Below are 14969 nucleotides of genomic sequence, written 5' to 3' on the forward strand. Positions count from 1 at the left end.
TGCATGTGCGTATCACCACCCGGTTTCTCTTTTTGACTGTGTGTGTATGTGTGTGTGTGTGCGTGAGTAGGTGCGAGGGTATGGGCCGGCATGTTTGTAGTGGGTGAATTGGCCTGAGAATAGCGGCTCTGCCTGCCTCCAAGTATGCGAGGGCCGCGGTTGCTCGCGGTGAGTCGGTTGTGAAGGCCCCGTGCACAGGAGTGGCTGCGGTCCCTAACGTGTTGGAGCTGTAATTGCGCTAACCTACTCATATTTTTTGTTCGACTGTCGTTTGTCTTACTGTCATCGCATGTCGACCAGTTTCTCTGTCTGTGTAAGTGTGTGTGCCTGTTCTGTTGCCGCGTGCCGTTTTTCACACTGTCGGTGTAGCCCTTAATCGATGCAACCACAGCCGTGGAGAAACGTGGTCGCTCATCAGCTCCCCGACCGGCGCTCCGTGTCCTCTACACTCTCTGCGCAACTGTGTCCGTGCGGCTGCTGATGTTATCTGGAAGCTGAAGAGTTGCGGCAGTGCCTGATTGCAGCCATGCCCAATCACGAGAAGCGAAGGCGGCGCGTGTACTAGCGTCTACTGCGCTCGTGACTTTCTACTTAGGGTCCCACCAAGCACATCAGCACGTGTGCATGTATTCTCGCCCTGAGGGTATGAAATGGCAGCTGCCTCTCGACGGGAATCTCTGTCACTGAATCCGTCTCTCTAACCTCTTGTGATGCCAGTCTCTTCGAGGGCGTTCCGTCAGTGGCCAGGCAACGGATCGCCCTCCAGCGCTCCACTCCAGCCTTCCCCAGCAACGCCTTTTCGAACTCTACTCCGTTCCTCATCTTCCCTTTTTTCGTTTCCTATTTAAGTCTTCGCTCTGCGGCTGACAGGCTCGCGCAGCGCATGAGCGGACGTGACGCTTGCGTGCATCAGCAGCGACACAGGTGCACCCATATCTGTCTGAGGTGCTTTTCTAGGAGAAAAAGGGGCAATAAAGACAGGCGAGAGCTGATTTGCGTTGACTATTGAACGCGCGTCCGCCTTGTGCGTCCATTACACGCCGTTCTACTCTTGCCGAGAGTTATATCCTCAACACCGGTCAATCTTTTTTTTTTGTACGTGCCCCCCTTTTTGCTCCCGAGCGTGCCGCGCCATCTCTCGTGACTCGCCTTCGCTCTCCTTCCGCATCGAGATCGCGGCGCCCCTGGACACGAAGGGTGCATTATCACAACAACTGGGTGAGACTCATGTCGGTGAGGGAGATCACCATCGACCTGCCGCTCGCGGCGGAATCGGTGCTGGACGCTGATAATGGCATCACGGCGACCAGTGCCGTCTCGCTTCTTGGCGACCAGGCGGTGATCATTGGTACTAGCGAAGGCAGCATCCTACTCTGCTCTCCCGTCAGTGAGGACACACACATCCTGGCGCCGCGTACCGAAACGGTACTGCACTGCGGGGCCATCTATGATCTCGCCGTCAGCTCACATCATCTTGTCGCGACGGGTGGCCACGACGCTGTCAGCTGCATCTTGCCCCTGCACGCACTTTACCGCGACCCTGGGGCCACACAGTGCCGGCGGATCACGGGGCACGCTGTTCCTGTCGTCGCAGTCTGCTTCCTCTCCGATGGGACATCTTTGGTGACTCTTGGGGCTGACGGACGCGTGCTTGCAATCGATGTGCGCAGCGGGTCCGTTCTGACATCTCTCTTGTGCGGTTTCGCTGCGGCCTGCTTCGCATGCTCGCTAGATGAGACGCAGCTGTTTGTTGGCGGTCGCTCTCTTGCCTCAATCGACTTGGTTCACGCTATGCGGCCGACATCTTTGCAGTCTATCGCCGCTACTGCCGCTGGGACCGATACATGGGCATCTTTGTCAAGTTCCACTACCGCATCCGGTGACGCGGCTTTCCCTCGTACTCCAGCATGGCTGCGGCTGTATGAATGGGAAGACGAGTCTAAAGATACTGCTGGCGCATTGCGACGGCAGTTCCGGACACCTCTCCACACGTTCATCCGCTCGCTGTGCGTCGACTCAGGCGACGGCACCTTGACTGCTATATTTGCTCGCTACACGCCGGGCACCGCATCTGCGGTGGTCTGTGGAAGCGCGCGATGGGCCGCCGCTGGTGGTAGGTCGGCGTCCGAGACGACCTGGTCCCCTGAGGCCTTGCGAGGTGTCTCTGGTGCACTACATCGTCACGTCTCGGGAGGCCGCTGTCTGGGTGTAGCGGCTGAGAAGTTGCGTGTACGGTGCCAGATAAAGGCGGCCGCTCGGCCTTCCACCAAGCAAGCTCCTGGGAAGCCTGGGCCGTTACGGTCTACCTCGACAGCGCTCTGGAACGGTCGCTGGTACGAGTCCGCGTTTGAGCTCATAGCTGGCCCGCCTCAGCTCACCGCATGTGACAACCGAGCCGAGGCGTCAGATTTCACAGAGAAGGGCAGCCGAGAGTGCTTCCCATTGCCTGGCCCTCGTACCCCTGGCGAAGAACTACTCATCGCCCAGGCGGAATGCGACGAAGTGCAGCGTGAGTGCGATGCGTTAGTCTTTCAGATTAAGAGCCTTCTCGGCCAGAAGGTGCCGATCCGGTCGTTGTAAGGCCGCAAAGCTGCACATCGAGATTGGAGGCTTAAGTTTCCATTGTGGTGGGCCGCGCTTGTTTAGGTCTTCCTCGCCCACTCCCTCACGCGTTCTCCCTCTCTCCCTGTTTGTGTGTGTATGCGTCTCACCAAAGCACCGCTTTACAACCGCCGCGTCTGTCTCCCGTCGAATCGGAGGTGCTTTCTTTTGGTCGTTTAATCTGTTCGAACTCCGTGTGACTCCTTAAGGTGGGAGGGCTGAAGAGGACGGCTCATCTGCTGTTGCCGCCTCGCCTCCCTTTCTTCTACCAGCGTAGCTCCGGAGTAGAACTATGAAGGATTGAATCACGGGCGCACGAATGTGCCTATCCGTGCGTTCTGCTATGTCCTGCCACTGCTGCCCCCCTCCCTCCCGCCGATAGATTCTGAACCGGCAAGTTAGGGAGTGAGGGGCAACAGCACAAAGCACCTGAGGCCGTGCTTCCGTTGGAGTGGCGTATATCTCTGTACGTATGCGTATCGCCTACGTCAAAAAGAATCGATGGGGGACTGCTCCACATCGCGGGACGTCAATGCCCCCTTCGCCCCCCCCACTCACACGGCACCGCCGATTCATTTGTCTCCCCTCTTGTCGTGTCTTTTTTCCCGCTCCTTTTTCCTATGCGTCCATTTCATGGCTCCGACATGCTGCAGCTGCCCACCATCGTACGTCTCTGGCTCCGTGCTGGGGCCCGCTCCTCCCCGGCATTCGTCACCACCCATACACAACAGCAGCCACACACGTGTGCACGCCCAAAGCGGGTATGACCACGCCGAATCTGGATTCCCTCCTCGGTGTTTCACTAGCGACGGAGCTGGTGGCAAGAGCAGGAGGTCTTTGGAGGCTGTGCAAGCTGAGTGACGCTGCCCTTCGCATGCTGGGCACGGAGGAGTTTCAGAGCATAGCGAGTAGCTCTCGGGCGAAGCAGCTGCATGCTGGAATTTTGCTGAAGGCGCCGGTGTTTGTCGACGCCTTTGGGGACGAGGAGGAGACAGACACGACGGATTTGAAGGCGGCGCAGAAGGGCGCCGCTCAGCTGGGCCGCAAGTGCATGCTGGTCGCGAAGGCGGACCTCGCCGGCGCCTCCCCTGATGGCTCCCTCGGTGAAGCGGAGAAGGAGAAGCTCAAGGCCGCCTTCGCTCGACTACTGGCAGAGGGCAAAGTCACCGCTGAGGACACGCAGGCTCTCGCCGTGCCGTTTGTTTATGTCCGCGGTGAGGCAGCAAAGCACAAGCGTGGCGGTGTGAAGGAGCGGAGGAAGCGCGAGGCACAGCAGGAGCCGCTCAGTGTGGTTGCGCGAGCTACGCAGCGAGTTCGCATGGGCATCAGTGAGGAGGAGCAGGTGCAGCAGCTGCTGCAGAGAGAAGACATACGCAGCGAATTTGCCAAGGAGCGCGACCAGCAGCTGCTGAAGGAGTCGCGGAAGCGGCGGCGAGAGGTTGCCCATGACGAGTACGACGATCTGCAGAACATTTCTCTTTAGGGCACAGCACCGTTTGCGTGTATGCGTGTGGCTCTGCTCCACCAGGAAGCGATGGGAGAGGGAAAAAAGGCACCCCTGTCCATTCGCTGCTGTCGATGCTTTTTCTTCACGGATCTCTCTGCTGTACAGGTCAGGCGATGTCGTCGTTTTCGGCGTGAGGTGTGCGTGATGAGGGGGGCTTCCCTCTATCATGCCCAGCCACCTCTTCGTCGCGTCACCCGTTGCGTGACTGTAGCGGGAGCGGCAGCGTGTAAAAAATATCGCCTCCCCCATGCGTGCACCGACGCGCACAGCCCGTTTCAGGAACGCGCAGGAAGACCAGAATCGAAACGCGCGTATAGGTCAGCTGTCGACCGTCGCCATGGATGGCGCCCAAGAGAGGTGAGAAAGGCTGGCGCGTTGAAGCCGCGGCCAGCAGCCTGAGGACATCGAATGCCGCACCAGTCCTCCTCTCTTCTTCCCGCCATTTCGAATGCTGCAACAGTATGCTTGCTGCCCCTTCCCTCCTTCACTCCGCTGCTTCCGCTCTCTATTTCTCCTGCATTGCACTCCTCCCCTCCCTTTCCACGTTCACGGCACTTCTTTTACGCGCTGCCCACGATGATCCTTCGCCGCGCACACGCACATGTGCACGCATCTCTGCGGGCCCTACGCACGTGGCTAACCCGCTGCTCTCTCTCTCTCTTGCGTGTGTGTGTGTGTGCACACGGGCAGGTGGCGCAAAGTGCGGCGCGGATACCTTTTTTCCAAGCGCTGGTCTGTCCCACTCTCGCCGCTCGTCCTCTCATTCCCCTCCCACCCTCCTCGAGCCGCCTGACCGGTGCTGTGCCCTTTCGCCTGCGCGCCTTCTGCCCAGTATCGCCTCTTCTGCATCTGTGCGTACCATCGAACGTGCCCGCAGACGCATGTGAACACCCATGCACCCAAACACATCCGCGTCTGTGCTTGCGTGCTTCATCCCACATCCCTTCCCCATTGCTGTGCGGGTTTCTATCTCTTCTATTCTGGTGTGCGGGGTCGCCGCACCGCTTTTGCCCGCTGCCGTCGATCTTGGCCACCTCTGCGACTCGACAAGTCGCTCTTGTGCGCTCAGCTCCTATTCGACTGATCCTTAGTTTCTGCTGCCACGCACTTTTCTTCAAGAACCCTTTTCGTGCGTGCATCCATAGCTGCACTGTGCTCTTCCCCCGTCCGCGGTATTCTCTGGCGGTTTCGGCGGGCTCAGCTCGAGAAGCGATCCCGAGGCAATGTGGCGACACCGATGTTGGGCTGCAACAGTGCGACGCATTCATCGCTGCCCAGCGGAAAGCGAAACACCTCTCCTCTTTCACGTAGCGAGTCGGCGCGTATGAAATCAAAAGCAGGCTGGAGTGCCAGAGTACGGCTTCCGTGGCTGTGTCGAGGCTTGGGCGGCCCGCCCGTCGCGGTGCCGCGCCCTCTCACGGAGGACTCCACCCCGCAGGAGCATCAGAAGGCGGCTTGCAGATCACGCACTCCCGCGGAGGTGCCGATCTCCACTGAGACGCGTATTGGCGTGTGAGCGCGCCCTCAGGGGCTATCACCTCCACCACTGCCGCCCCTGCCTTCCTTTCACGACAACACAACCCATGCGAGCTGCCTGACGGAGCATCTGCTCTTCCTCGCAGCCGGTGACGACCCCATCGATCCCAGCCCGAGGGACTGAAGCACGGAATTTCAGCGGCTGTGGACGGAGGAGCTGCATGGTGAGGTGTGGGGGCGTATACTGTTCATGGCAGAATGTGCGATTTCCTGCAGGTGCTCGAGCACTTTGCCAAGGAGGCGGTGGAGTCGCTGTGGCGGGAGGGACATCTTTCACCTGCCGCTCGCTCCTCGTCTGCGACGTTCACGTGCGCACGCTACGGAAATATCCTGGTCTATGTGTGGCCCGACGTTAAGCTAGGCATGTAGACGCAGCGCAGCTTCCGTGCATTGACGGAGTGCTGCGTGCCACACCTCTCGCTGCCGCTGATGGCGGCTTTCCGCTGCTTTGGCGATGCCGTCACCGTCACCGCTGTTATCTCCTTTGGTCGCGCGAGGCCAGTCGTGTATGCCGGCAACAGGCGCAGCGATTCAATGGTGCACATGCCCTTGCAGGAGCTTCTGGGAATGGTCCAAGGCGCACTGAGCGTGCTTCGCGGAGACCCTTGTGGCAAGGCGGCTGTAGTAGCGGGTAAGACAGGTGTCGAGGCGACCAAGCCGCCGCAGCGTAAGATAAGGGGCCTCGAGGTACGCAAGGGCATGGACACGCGCCTGTACGTGGTGAACTGTCTTGGTCTTCTGCCTCCGCTTTTCTCTAGCGGCAAAGAGCTGAGCCTGCGGCGGTGGCTTTACTTGACTCAGCACCCTCCGATGCCGTGGGCCAGCGGGTGGCACATGCGTGGGTGTCTGCCGGCGGGAGGCAGCTGCCGCTATGCAGTACTTCAGAGCCGCTTTAAAAGTGCCGGTAGCGAGGCGCAACGTACCTTTTGTGCAGCTGCTGCACGAGAAGGGACTCAACGTGTCCTCGCTGGGCCTCATCGCGCAGTGCGCACTGGCCGCCGACAAGGAGGTCCCCGTTGCCACGTGAGAGATGATTCTCCACCTGATCGCCGTCGAGGTCCTTGCCCGCGTGGTGCGCCGCTCCGTGCTCCACTCGATAGCGGGTGAGGGCCGTGCGCCGTCGCTGACGACCGCCAACGACTACCTGCAGCGCGCCGCCTGCTTCCTGTTCTGCGCGTCACAGGCGCGCTTTGAGAAGGGCTTGCTTCCGCTTCTCCGTAGAATGTTCTGGTTCGACGAGACGATCGACGCGGGGATGTATGTGCAGCTGCTCAAGCGCATACTGCAGCGGAAGGTGGTAGTTGTCACGAAGCGCATATGCGAGCTCTGCGGGCTGCGAGAGGCTCGAGGCAACATGGCTGAAATTGTGTGCCAGCCTTCGCACCACAACTACAGCTTCTTTTACTCTCCAGAGCACCAGAGACTGCTAGCGGCGCTGGTGCACGAGACGTCGAAGCGCCCAACGGCGTTCAAGGCTGCCTATCTCGTACCGCAGCGCATCCGCTTCTTCTGCCGTGGCGGCCGCCACGCGTCGGCGAGACGGGAGGCAACGCAGCTGGCGCATTTGCGCAGCCGTGACATGTTGGAGTGCTTCCTCAACGCCGAGGCGTGGACGGCAGCCGCTCTCATGGCCGCTCGCTGTGGCAGTGAGGAGGACAGCGCAGACTTCATCAAGCGCGCTACCGGTGCCCTCTTCGACATCCCGACATTCCTTTCCATTCGGCCGCCTCCCACGCACGAATGCCGCCTCACCTGTGTTTCCTCCAGGGCCAGGTGCACGCCGAGCTCGCGCATGGGCTCATCTGCACCCAACTTCGACTTTTTGAAGCCGCTGAGGCCCTTTTTTAGCGAGGCACTGCGCCTGCCGGACGTCGCTGAAGACGAGCGGCAGCCACATGTTCCTACATCTTCGCCAGCAGGCCGTCATCACTGCGCACTCTGAAAAGACGAAGGTGACGCAGATGAATCCGCAGTGGAGCACGGAGCTGCGCCCCATATCCCCTTCGATTCAAGGTGTCCACATCAGCGAGCTCTTCGGGTCTTTCTTCTTCGATCAGGGCATGCACCCCACCGCGCTGGGGCGCGTCTTTGGGAGTGCCTTGAGATCACTGAGCAGCTCCTCGGCACAGTGGCTTGCCGTGCGGGCGAAGCGCTCGACAAGCTGGCCTGCGTCTACTGCTGGGATGCGCGACAGTATGGCCTCTTCTGCAGGTGCATGCTGCACCGAGCCGAGGGCATCGTGCTGGAGCGGAGTAGGCTGTACTCGCTGCTGCACCTCAACATTGTCCACAGCATCGCGTCCGTCTTTATGCTGCGCAGCATGCTTGTCGCGGTGTCGAAAAGGCTGCATCTGTGGCGCACTCTCCCGCCTCGATGCACTGGGCGCTTCTCGCGCGAGCACCCGGCCATCGTACGCATGGCCGTCATCAAATCAGAGGTTCGGGACGAGTTTGGCGAAATTGTGGTCTTCGTCACTCAGCGGTACTGGCGCGAACACCGCCGTCGCGCTCATCTGCGTGGCGTATGTGAGAGTAGCGCGCAGGAGATGCAGCGACTCGGACGTGCATTTCTTGTGCGGCGCGCGCGGCTGCATCTCTACCGCGGCTACGGCACTGCTGAGGACATCCTCCTCGCGGCTCAACGCTACGCCATGCGGACCTGCTCACGACGACTGATTCGCGCCGCCGCCCTGTTTTGAAAAGAGCAGCGGCACTGTAATCGAGAGCTGCAGCACCCCTGCCTCTTTTCACTCTGGTGGGGGCGTGGGGAGCAGCAGGTGCTGCTCGACGAACGACAGAGACTCGTGAAGGAGTTTTGGGCGGCCTCAGAGGCTTGCTTGCGAGACATGCGAAACGGAGCCCTTCTCGGGGTGAGAATATCGGAGTGCAGCACCTCGATAGAGTTCGCAGACGGCACTTACTATGTTGAGGCGCTGATCCCCCTGTACCATCACCCGCGCGTTGTTCTCATGGCTGATGGGCACACTAGTGGTGCGCATGCCGCCCCGACACGCTCCACTGTGAACTACATGATGCATCAGCACCGTGACGCCGGCCTGACGAGGTACAGTTCTGCTGACTGCCAAAATGTCGAAATCGTGTCTGGCGCCGATGGACTCCTTTACCTGACCGATTCCCTGGGCCTCTTCAGCTCACTGGCGCAACCGCAGCTAACGCTAGACGTGTCAACTCTGGAGCTGCCGGTAAACATCTTCGCGCTCGCCTGGGAGACGTGTACCGCCGGAACGGCAAAGGAAGTGATCGACATGTTGCAGCGTGCGCTGCTTTCACGCGCGTCAGAGGAGCGCGGGCTGTTGAGCATCTACTCTCTCTTCTACTTGACCTCGGCACGCTTTGCCGCAGGGGCTCACCTCGACGGTGCCACTCGTCTCTTCCAGCGGTGCTCGGCTGGGCTGCAGGAGAGCACCTCAGTTTTCCCTGCTGCGCTCATATCGTGCACAGAGGGGCGGCGCGCTCTCAGCCGCGCCGAAGCGGTTCTGCTAAAGACGGTAACATCAACTAGCATGGAGGCGACGACGTGGCGCAAGAACAACCGAGCTCCCCGGGCGCTGCATGCAAGACAGCGCAATCTCTGTAATACGACACGCTGTGCGACTCTGGAAAGAGCGTCGGAGGCTCGAGCGAGAAACGGGCATGGGCCATCCGGCCATGTACGAAGCGCTGCAGGCAGCAAGCTTCAAGGAGCAGATCAAGAGCCTTGTCGTCTCTGAGGCAAACACCCGCGTACTCATTGCAGGCGCTGAAGCCGACAAATATTACCGTTTGCAGAAACGGAAAGTCTGTATGCGCAACGACGCAATGCTGAGACAGGCGTATGACTCTCGCGCGCAGATCTTCGTTGACAAGCTCGGCGCCGCCCTCAGGGACCTCGACGACGTGGCGTTTGCCATGAGGGCAGTGGTGGCTCACGCCACCACAGATATGCATCGCTGCATGCTGAGCGTCTTCCTTGCTGCTAGCCACCGCATAGAGCGTCGCGGCGTCATCTGCGAATGGCGTGCTGGCCTCCTCGCGGTAAAGGGGGCGACATGTTGAAGCTGGCCGATGCAGTCATCCGTGCTGAGTATCTTCGCGCATCTCGCGCTTTTCTACGCCACTGAGCGGAGGCTGAAGAGCACACTCGCCGCCGACTCCTGCCACCTTCTTCTGAAGGTGGCTTGTAGGCGCGATGGCATCGTCACGAAAGGAGGAGGAGTACCGCACGCTAGGGGAAGCGTTCCGCGCTTGGCCCCGGGACTGAGGATGACGAAGAGATGGACATGGAGGAATGCCAGAGGAAGACGTCAATAGATGCGTTGTCGTCGTCATTTCTCTATACGGTGCGTAGTCGTGAACAGAATCTTGTTTTCGGCAGGCAGCGTGGCTTGACTCCCCCGACCTCTTCCTGTTTCACTTCACCGACGCGCTGCGTGGATGGTGCCGCAGCGTGTGCTTGACCGTCGCACCATGAGGTACACCAACGCGCCTCTTCTTGGAGACGATCAGCTGCTCGCGCCTACGAGGACTTTTTTCCCTGGCTTGTACAACTGCAGTTGCTTGCACATACCACGTGAGATGGCATACACCTCCCCTCCCCCCAAAAGCATATTACTCAGCAAGAAGGGAAGCGAAGATCGGTGAACCCGAGAGGCAACATGGGACGTACAGCTACCACGCATACACGTTACGCACGGTAACGTTCGCCGGCGCTCCCTTGTAAGCAGCCAAAGGCATGCGTATCCCTGGACGCGTCGCTGGAGGGGTGGTGGGCCATGTACCATCCCATTAGGGGTACTTTCTCTTCTGAGTTGACAAGTACAAGCTCAAAAAAAAAGAAACAGCTGCATGCTCACATGTACTTGCGCTCACACTTGCGATACTCCTTCAGGTGCAGCTGACTCTTTCTCGTGATGGTAGTTCTCCTGTCGCACTTCCCTTTCGTCGCTCACCGATTCTCGCGTCGAATTTCACACATAAAAACTGTCGCCTCTGCTCTCCGCTTCTGTCCTCTTCGTTGTTTGGGAAGGGTCCTATCTCCATATACCTACGTGTGTTAGCAGTGGACGGAGTGATTGGCAGCGTGTAGAGACGCAGAGGATTGCGAAGAACACGAGTACGCGCCCATTCGAAGGCTTCTCTCCCTTCTGGCGATCGTTTCTTTGTAAGGCGCCGGCGAGCACTATTCCTTAGCCGGGCCCGCACCAGCGATCTTGGGGCACCGCTCTCGGAGATTCACCTTCCATTTTCTTTTTTGTTGCGCTGCCTTTCCTTCCTCTCTTCCTCTGCTGGCTACCTCCACCCTTCAACTTGACCTTTCTCCAGGCTCACGCTGCCGCTATTGCGGACACATCGCATTCCTGACCTCAGAGTCATCTGTGCCGTCTTCGCTTACTTTTCCTCCGCTTTCTTCTTCGACACTTCGATCAGTGAGCGGTTGCGCAGCGTCGGCGTCGGTATCGTTTTCCTTACATGGGGACTTTTCTTGGCACGATCGAGTCACATCTGAGCCCCTCCCCCTCCCTCCGCGCGCCCCTCACCGCCACGCACTCACGCCCAGAGAGGGAGAGTCTCTCTTTCTCTCCGTCTTGAGCGTTATTCTCTCTCAGTTTATTATTTGGTTCACCTCTTTGCCCATAGTTCTCTTCCGCTCCTCAAATTTTTATTCTCTCCCTCCTGCGCGGCCGCGTACTCTCCCTCGTCGCCTTCCCCCTTTCTTCCCTCCCTCTCTCTATGCCTCCCTTCTCGTCGCCTCGGCTGTCGCTTCAACCCCACCTCTCCTTGTGCGTTGTGTGTCGTCTGTGGGTGCACGCCCGCCTTCTTACCTTTAGAGCTCCTCTCTGTCGTGGAAATCGCCGGCAAAGCCTCACTTACCAAGTCGGCTCGCCCGGTTTCCTACTCTCTTCGAATACGTGTTCGCAGGCTTACTTCCATCTGGGGGATCGTCGTCGCTGCGCACCTTAGGGCGCCCTCCATCCCACGCACCACCGCTCTCATTCTCTGCATCCATTTTCTGCGCACAGAGGTCGGCAGGTGCGCACGTGCCCGTGTAACGGCATAACGCAGAACACACTGTACCGAGCATAGGGCTGCACGCTTATCTCTCTCTTGTGCTTCCGTGCGTGCCGGCGAATCAACATCGTTTCTTTTTTCTTTTTTCGTCGGCTATTGAGGACCTGCGCCCCCTCCCCTTTCTCCTACTCCACCACACCTTGAGACCGACCACGACGTGAACGCCCCCTTCCCTCCTCCGTTTTGTTCCCCCCTCTCTCTCTCTTGCATCTCTCTTTGCTCTGTGCATCAATAGAGGTTGCATTGCACCCCCTCGCGCGAGCGCCTTTGCCCGCTTCCCCTCCTTTCAACTACTGTTTTCTTGCAGCCCACGCGCGTTCCCGCCTCTGCCGATCTCCGACTTCGGAACCCTGGCGCGGTCGCACAAGCGGGGGAGAAACAAAATACACCGCAAAACGAAAGGTGGCGCAGCAACCAGGGTCGACGGCGACAGTCGCTCGGTGCGCTGAAGCGCGAAGAGGGCGGCGTGCACACAAAATACGTTATCAGGGATGGATCGCGTGTACATTAAGTGCTGCGGCGCCTTCTCCTTCGCCGCAACCAACTGGAATGAGGCGTATCAGTTAGCACTCGAGATGGAGGATAACACGATGCAACTGGCAACAGCAAGGCAGGAGGCGCTGCATCGAGTGGGGAAGGCCTTTGAAAGGGAGGTGGTGCAGGGCGCTCAGCGTATAGTGGCGATGGAGCCGAATGCCCCTCGCTTGGTGCCGAAGGAGCTACTATGCTACCGCGACAAGAACGTCTTCTACCGCGTTCTCTCCGATAGTCGCTGTGGCCGCAGCATCGTGGCCGCGTTGCGTGGTGTCTTGCAGAGCCGCAGCGCTCTGCTGACAGTGCCGCTCACGCTCTTCATTATGTACCGCGGGACCCCAGTTCTCGCCCAGGCGCTCGCGCCTCTTGGCGCAGGCCCGAGGAAGATTTATGACCACGGCGCAGAGACCGATCTGGAGGTGGCTGCTGAAGTGGAGATCATCGCCGATGCACTGAAGACGCCGCTGCCAGACCAAATCTTATGTGAGGTGTACCGCGGTCTCGACGGGCGCACGTACGTCACAAACACAAACATTACAACAATCGCCTTGGATGACTCCATGATGGTGCGAGGCCCACTGAAGCGACCAGAGATGCTGGCGCTGTGCCCATGTGTCACAGCGACGTGCGAGGATACGCTGAACGTGCTACGCAATCCACTCGTGCTGGAGGCGCTTCGGCATGTCCTGGACGCCGCGGCCGACCAGCAATGCCGCCTCCTCAGCGACACGCTGCATTTCTATGGAGTCAATCTGTGTCTGATGAGGAGCGTGCTGGCCGCCTTCACGGAGCGCTACGGCGACGCCGCAGATGATGTGCGGCGCTTCACTGAGGTGGTCGCCATTGAGATGATTGCACGGACGATCAAGCAAGAGCTCTATATGGAGGTGCAGGCCAAGCGGCTTGGTCTTGATGAAGCCGGCATCAACAAGTGCTATGCGCGGCACCTCCGTGCGGCGCTGCAGCCAGCGCAAGAAGGGGGGCTTGTAGAGTTAGTGCTTCGCAAGTACGCCATTCATAACAATGGCGACTCAGCAGAGGGTCTCATTGGGGCTCTACTCACAGTGCGCCGCGATCGTCTGAGCGTGCTCGTTGAGCGCGTATCCCGTCTGATAGGAGCGCACGCCGCTTCCTCGGCCGAAGGATCTAGGGATAGGCGAACGGTGGTGTGGTCCCCTCTTGTTACCGGACGCGTCACGCCGCCCCTCTGCGATCCACAGCTCATGTGCTCGCTGGAGCCCTTGTGCCGCACCTCGCAGACATGCAGCGCCTACTGCTTTGCCTACTGCTACCCGCTTCAGATAAAAGTCGCCATGTGGCAGGGCCGCGTAGCTGATGGGCTTCATCTCGCCAGCACCGCAGCGGAGCAGGTCACTGCACGCTATGGCGAAACCTCACTCCGCGCTGTGCAGGCACGACGCACCTTCATGAAGCTTCTATTCGCCGTACCAACTTTGGAAAACGTGCAGGAGGCGTGCGCTATAGCGGCCACCATTTTAGATGTGTACAAGGATCGCGCAGGGCCCGTCACGAGAGCCAAATGCCACATCGAAGTCGGTTGCGGCCTCCTTGGCGTATCCACTGTAATAGATGCCGTCGGCGAGGCAGCGCGACACTTCCAGGCAGCTGAGCAGCTGCTGCCAGCCTCGCTCCGTAGCTCCAATGGGGCGTGGCTCTACCTGCAGCCGAGCCTCGGTCTTTTGCGGTGCCGCCAGCTGGGTCGCAGGAGTTCTCCCGTTCCTCTCACGGCCCTTGTAGCGGACGCCGTATACTTCTCTCGCGTGGTAACGCCTGCCGACTACTGCACGGAATACTTGTGGGAGTTAGGAACCGAGCTGGCGGCGGAGCGGCACTATTTAGAGTCGACCCGGATATTGACCACGGCGTATAGCATGGCAAAGCGCACGCAGTGCACCCGGCTGGATGTTGGAGCGCTGCGCGACGATATCCTGCGTGTTTACAGTGGGTGGGACCCTGAGCAATACGCCGCCTACTGCAATTCGATCTCGGAAAGCGCGTTAGCTGCTTAGAGGAGGCAAGCAAAAGAGAGAGAAAGTTCGAAGCACGTTTTCAAACGACCTCGTTACATCATGCCCCCTCGCTGCATGGCTTTCCAGCACATCAGCGCGCGTTTCTCCCCCTCTATTTCAGCGAAAATACCCTCCTATGAGGTGCAAGGTCACTGTGTGGCACTGACTGAGGAATTGCTCCCCCCTTCCCACCATCGCACACACACACACACACACCGTTGGCAGAATAGGGGCTGGGTGTGATGCTCTCGAGTTCTGCCGACACACTGTCCGTCGCAGAAATGACACAAACGCCTTCAGTGTCGCATGGCACTGCCACAAAACGGCATCTCGCACCGTGCCGCTCACATTGGTTGCCTGCATCAACGCTGGGCGGCCCTCATCGCCGGATACTGCACCTCTTCATCCAGAGAAGCAGCGCGGCATTCGCAGGGGTTAGGGGGGAAGTTCGCTTCCGCATAGAGCGAGTAGCGGAGATTGCTTACACAAGGTGGTGTGATCGAAGTTGTGGTGGTATGCACTTTCACAAGAGAACCGCACCGACGCTCACAGGACGGATTGGCGACGAGTTCCTTCTCGCCTGTGGCGAGCGCCATGAAGTAGTGTATGTATCTCTGGTTCCTGGAAGGAGCCGCGAGTCTCCGCTAAGGCACACGTGGCCCCCGATACGCCCCCCCTGTCTCTCTCCCTCTC

At 59.4% G+C, this 14969-nt stretch overlaps 6 protein-coding genes across 6 annotated transcripts; all 6 read left to right on the plus strand.

Annotated features, from left to right (window-relative positions):
• Window positions 1-1227: 1227 nt before the first annotated feature.
• LSCM1_05805 (uncharacterized protein) lies at window positions 1228-2580 on the plus strand (the record flags this gene model as incomplete). The annotated part of the gene is made up of 1 exon (XM_067323244.1): window positions 1228-2580. One exon carries the CDS (start codon window positions 1228-1230, stop codon window positions 2578-2580), a length of 1353 nt encoding a protein of 450 aa, XP_067179879.1.
• Window positions 2581-3364: 784 nt separating this feature from the next.
• Window positions 3365-4084, plus strand: LSCM1_05806 (uncharacterized protein; the record flags this gene model as incomplete). Its single annotated transcript, XM_067323245.1, has 1 exon — window positions 3365-4084. The coding sequence occupies one exon, from the start codon at window positions 3365-3367 to the stop codon at window positions 4082-4084; it is 720 nt and encodes a 239-aa protein (XP_067179880.1).
• A 2590-nt stretch (window positions 4085-6674) lies between these two features.
• Window positions 6675-7586, plus strand: LSCM1_05807 (uncharacterized protein; the record flags this gene model as incomplete). The annotated part of the gene is made up of 1 exon (XM_067323246.1): window positions 6675-7586. The coding sequence occupies one exon, from the start codon at window positions 6675-6677 to the stop codon at window positions 7584-7586; it is 912 nt and encodes a 303-aa protein (XP_067179881.1).
• A 273-nt stretch (window positions 7587-7859) lies between these two features.
• On the plus strand, window positions 7860-8342 carry LSCM1_05808 (uncharacterized protein; the record flags this gene model as incomplete). The annotated part of the gene is made up of 1 exon (XM_067323247.1): window positions 7860-8342. One exon carries the CDS (start codon window positions 7860-7862, stop codon window positions 8340-8342), a length of 483 nt encoding a protein of 160 aa, XP_067179882.1.
• A 147-nt stretch (window positions 8343-8489) lies between these two features.
• Window positions 8490-9374, plus strand: LSCM1_05809 (uncharacterized protein; the record flags this gene model as incomplete). Its single annotated transcript, XM_067323248.1, has 1 exon — window positions 8490-9374. The coding sequence occupies one exon, from the start codon at window positions 8490-8492 to the stop codon at window positions 9372-9374; it is 885 nt and encodes a 294-aa protein (XP_067179883.1).
• Window positions 9375-12203: 2829 nt separating this feature from the next.
• On the plus strand, window positions 12204-14276 carry LSCM1_05810 (uncharacterized protein; the record flags this gene model as incomplete). The annotated part of the gene is made up of 1 exon (XM_067323249.1): window positions 12204-14276. The coding sequence occupies one exon, from the start codon at window positions 12204-12206 to the stop codon at window positions 14274-14276; it is 2073 nt and encodes a 690-aa protein (XP_067179884.1).
• Between the last annotated feature and the right edge of the window lie 693 nt (window positions 14277-14969).

This window comes from Leishmania martiniquensis, chromosome 16, assembly GCF_017916325.1.
Source record: "Leishmania martiniquensis isolate LSCM1 chromosome 16, whole genome shotgun sequence".
Lineage (NCBI taxonomy): Eukaryota > Euglenozoa > Kinetoplastea > Trypanosomatida > Trypanosomatidae > Leishmania > Leishmania martiniquensis.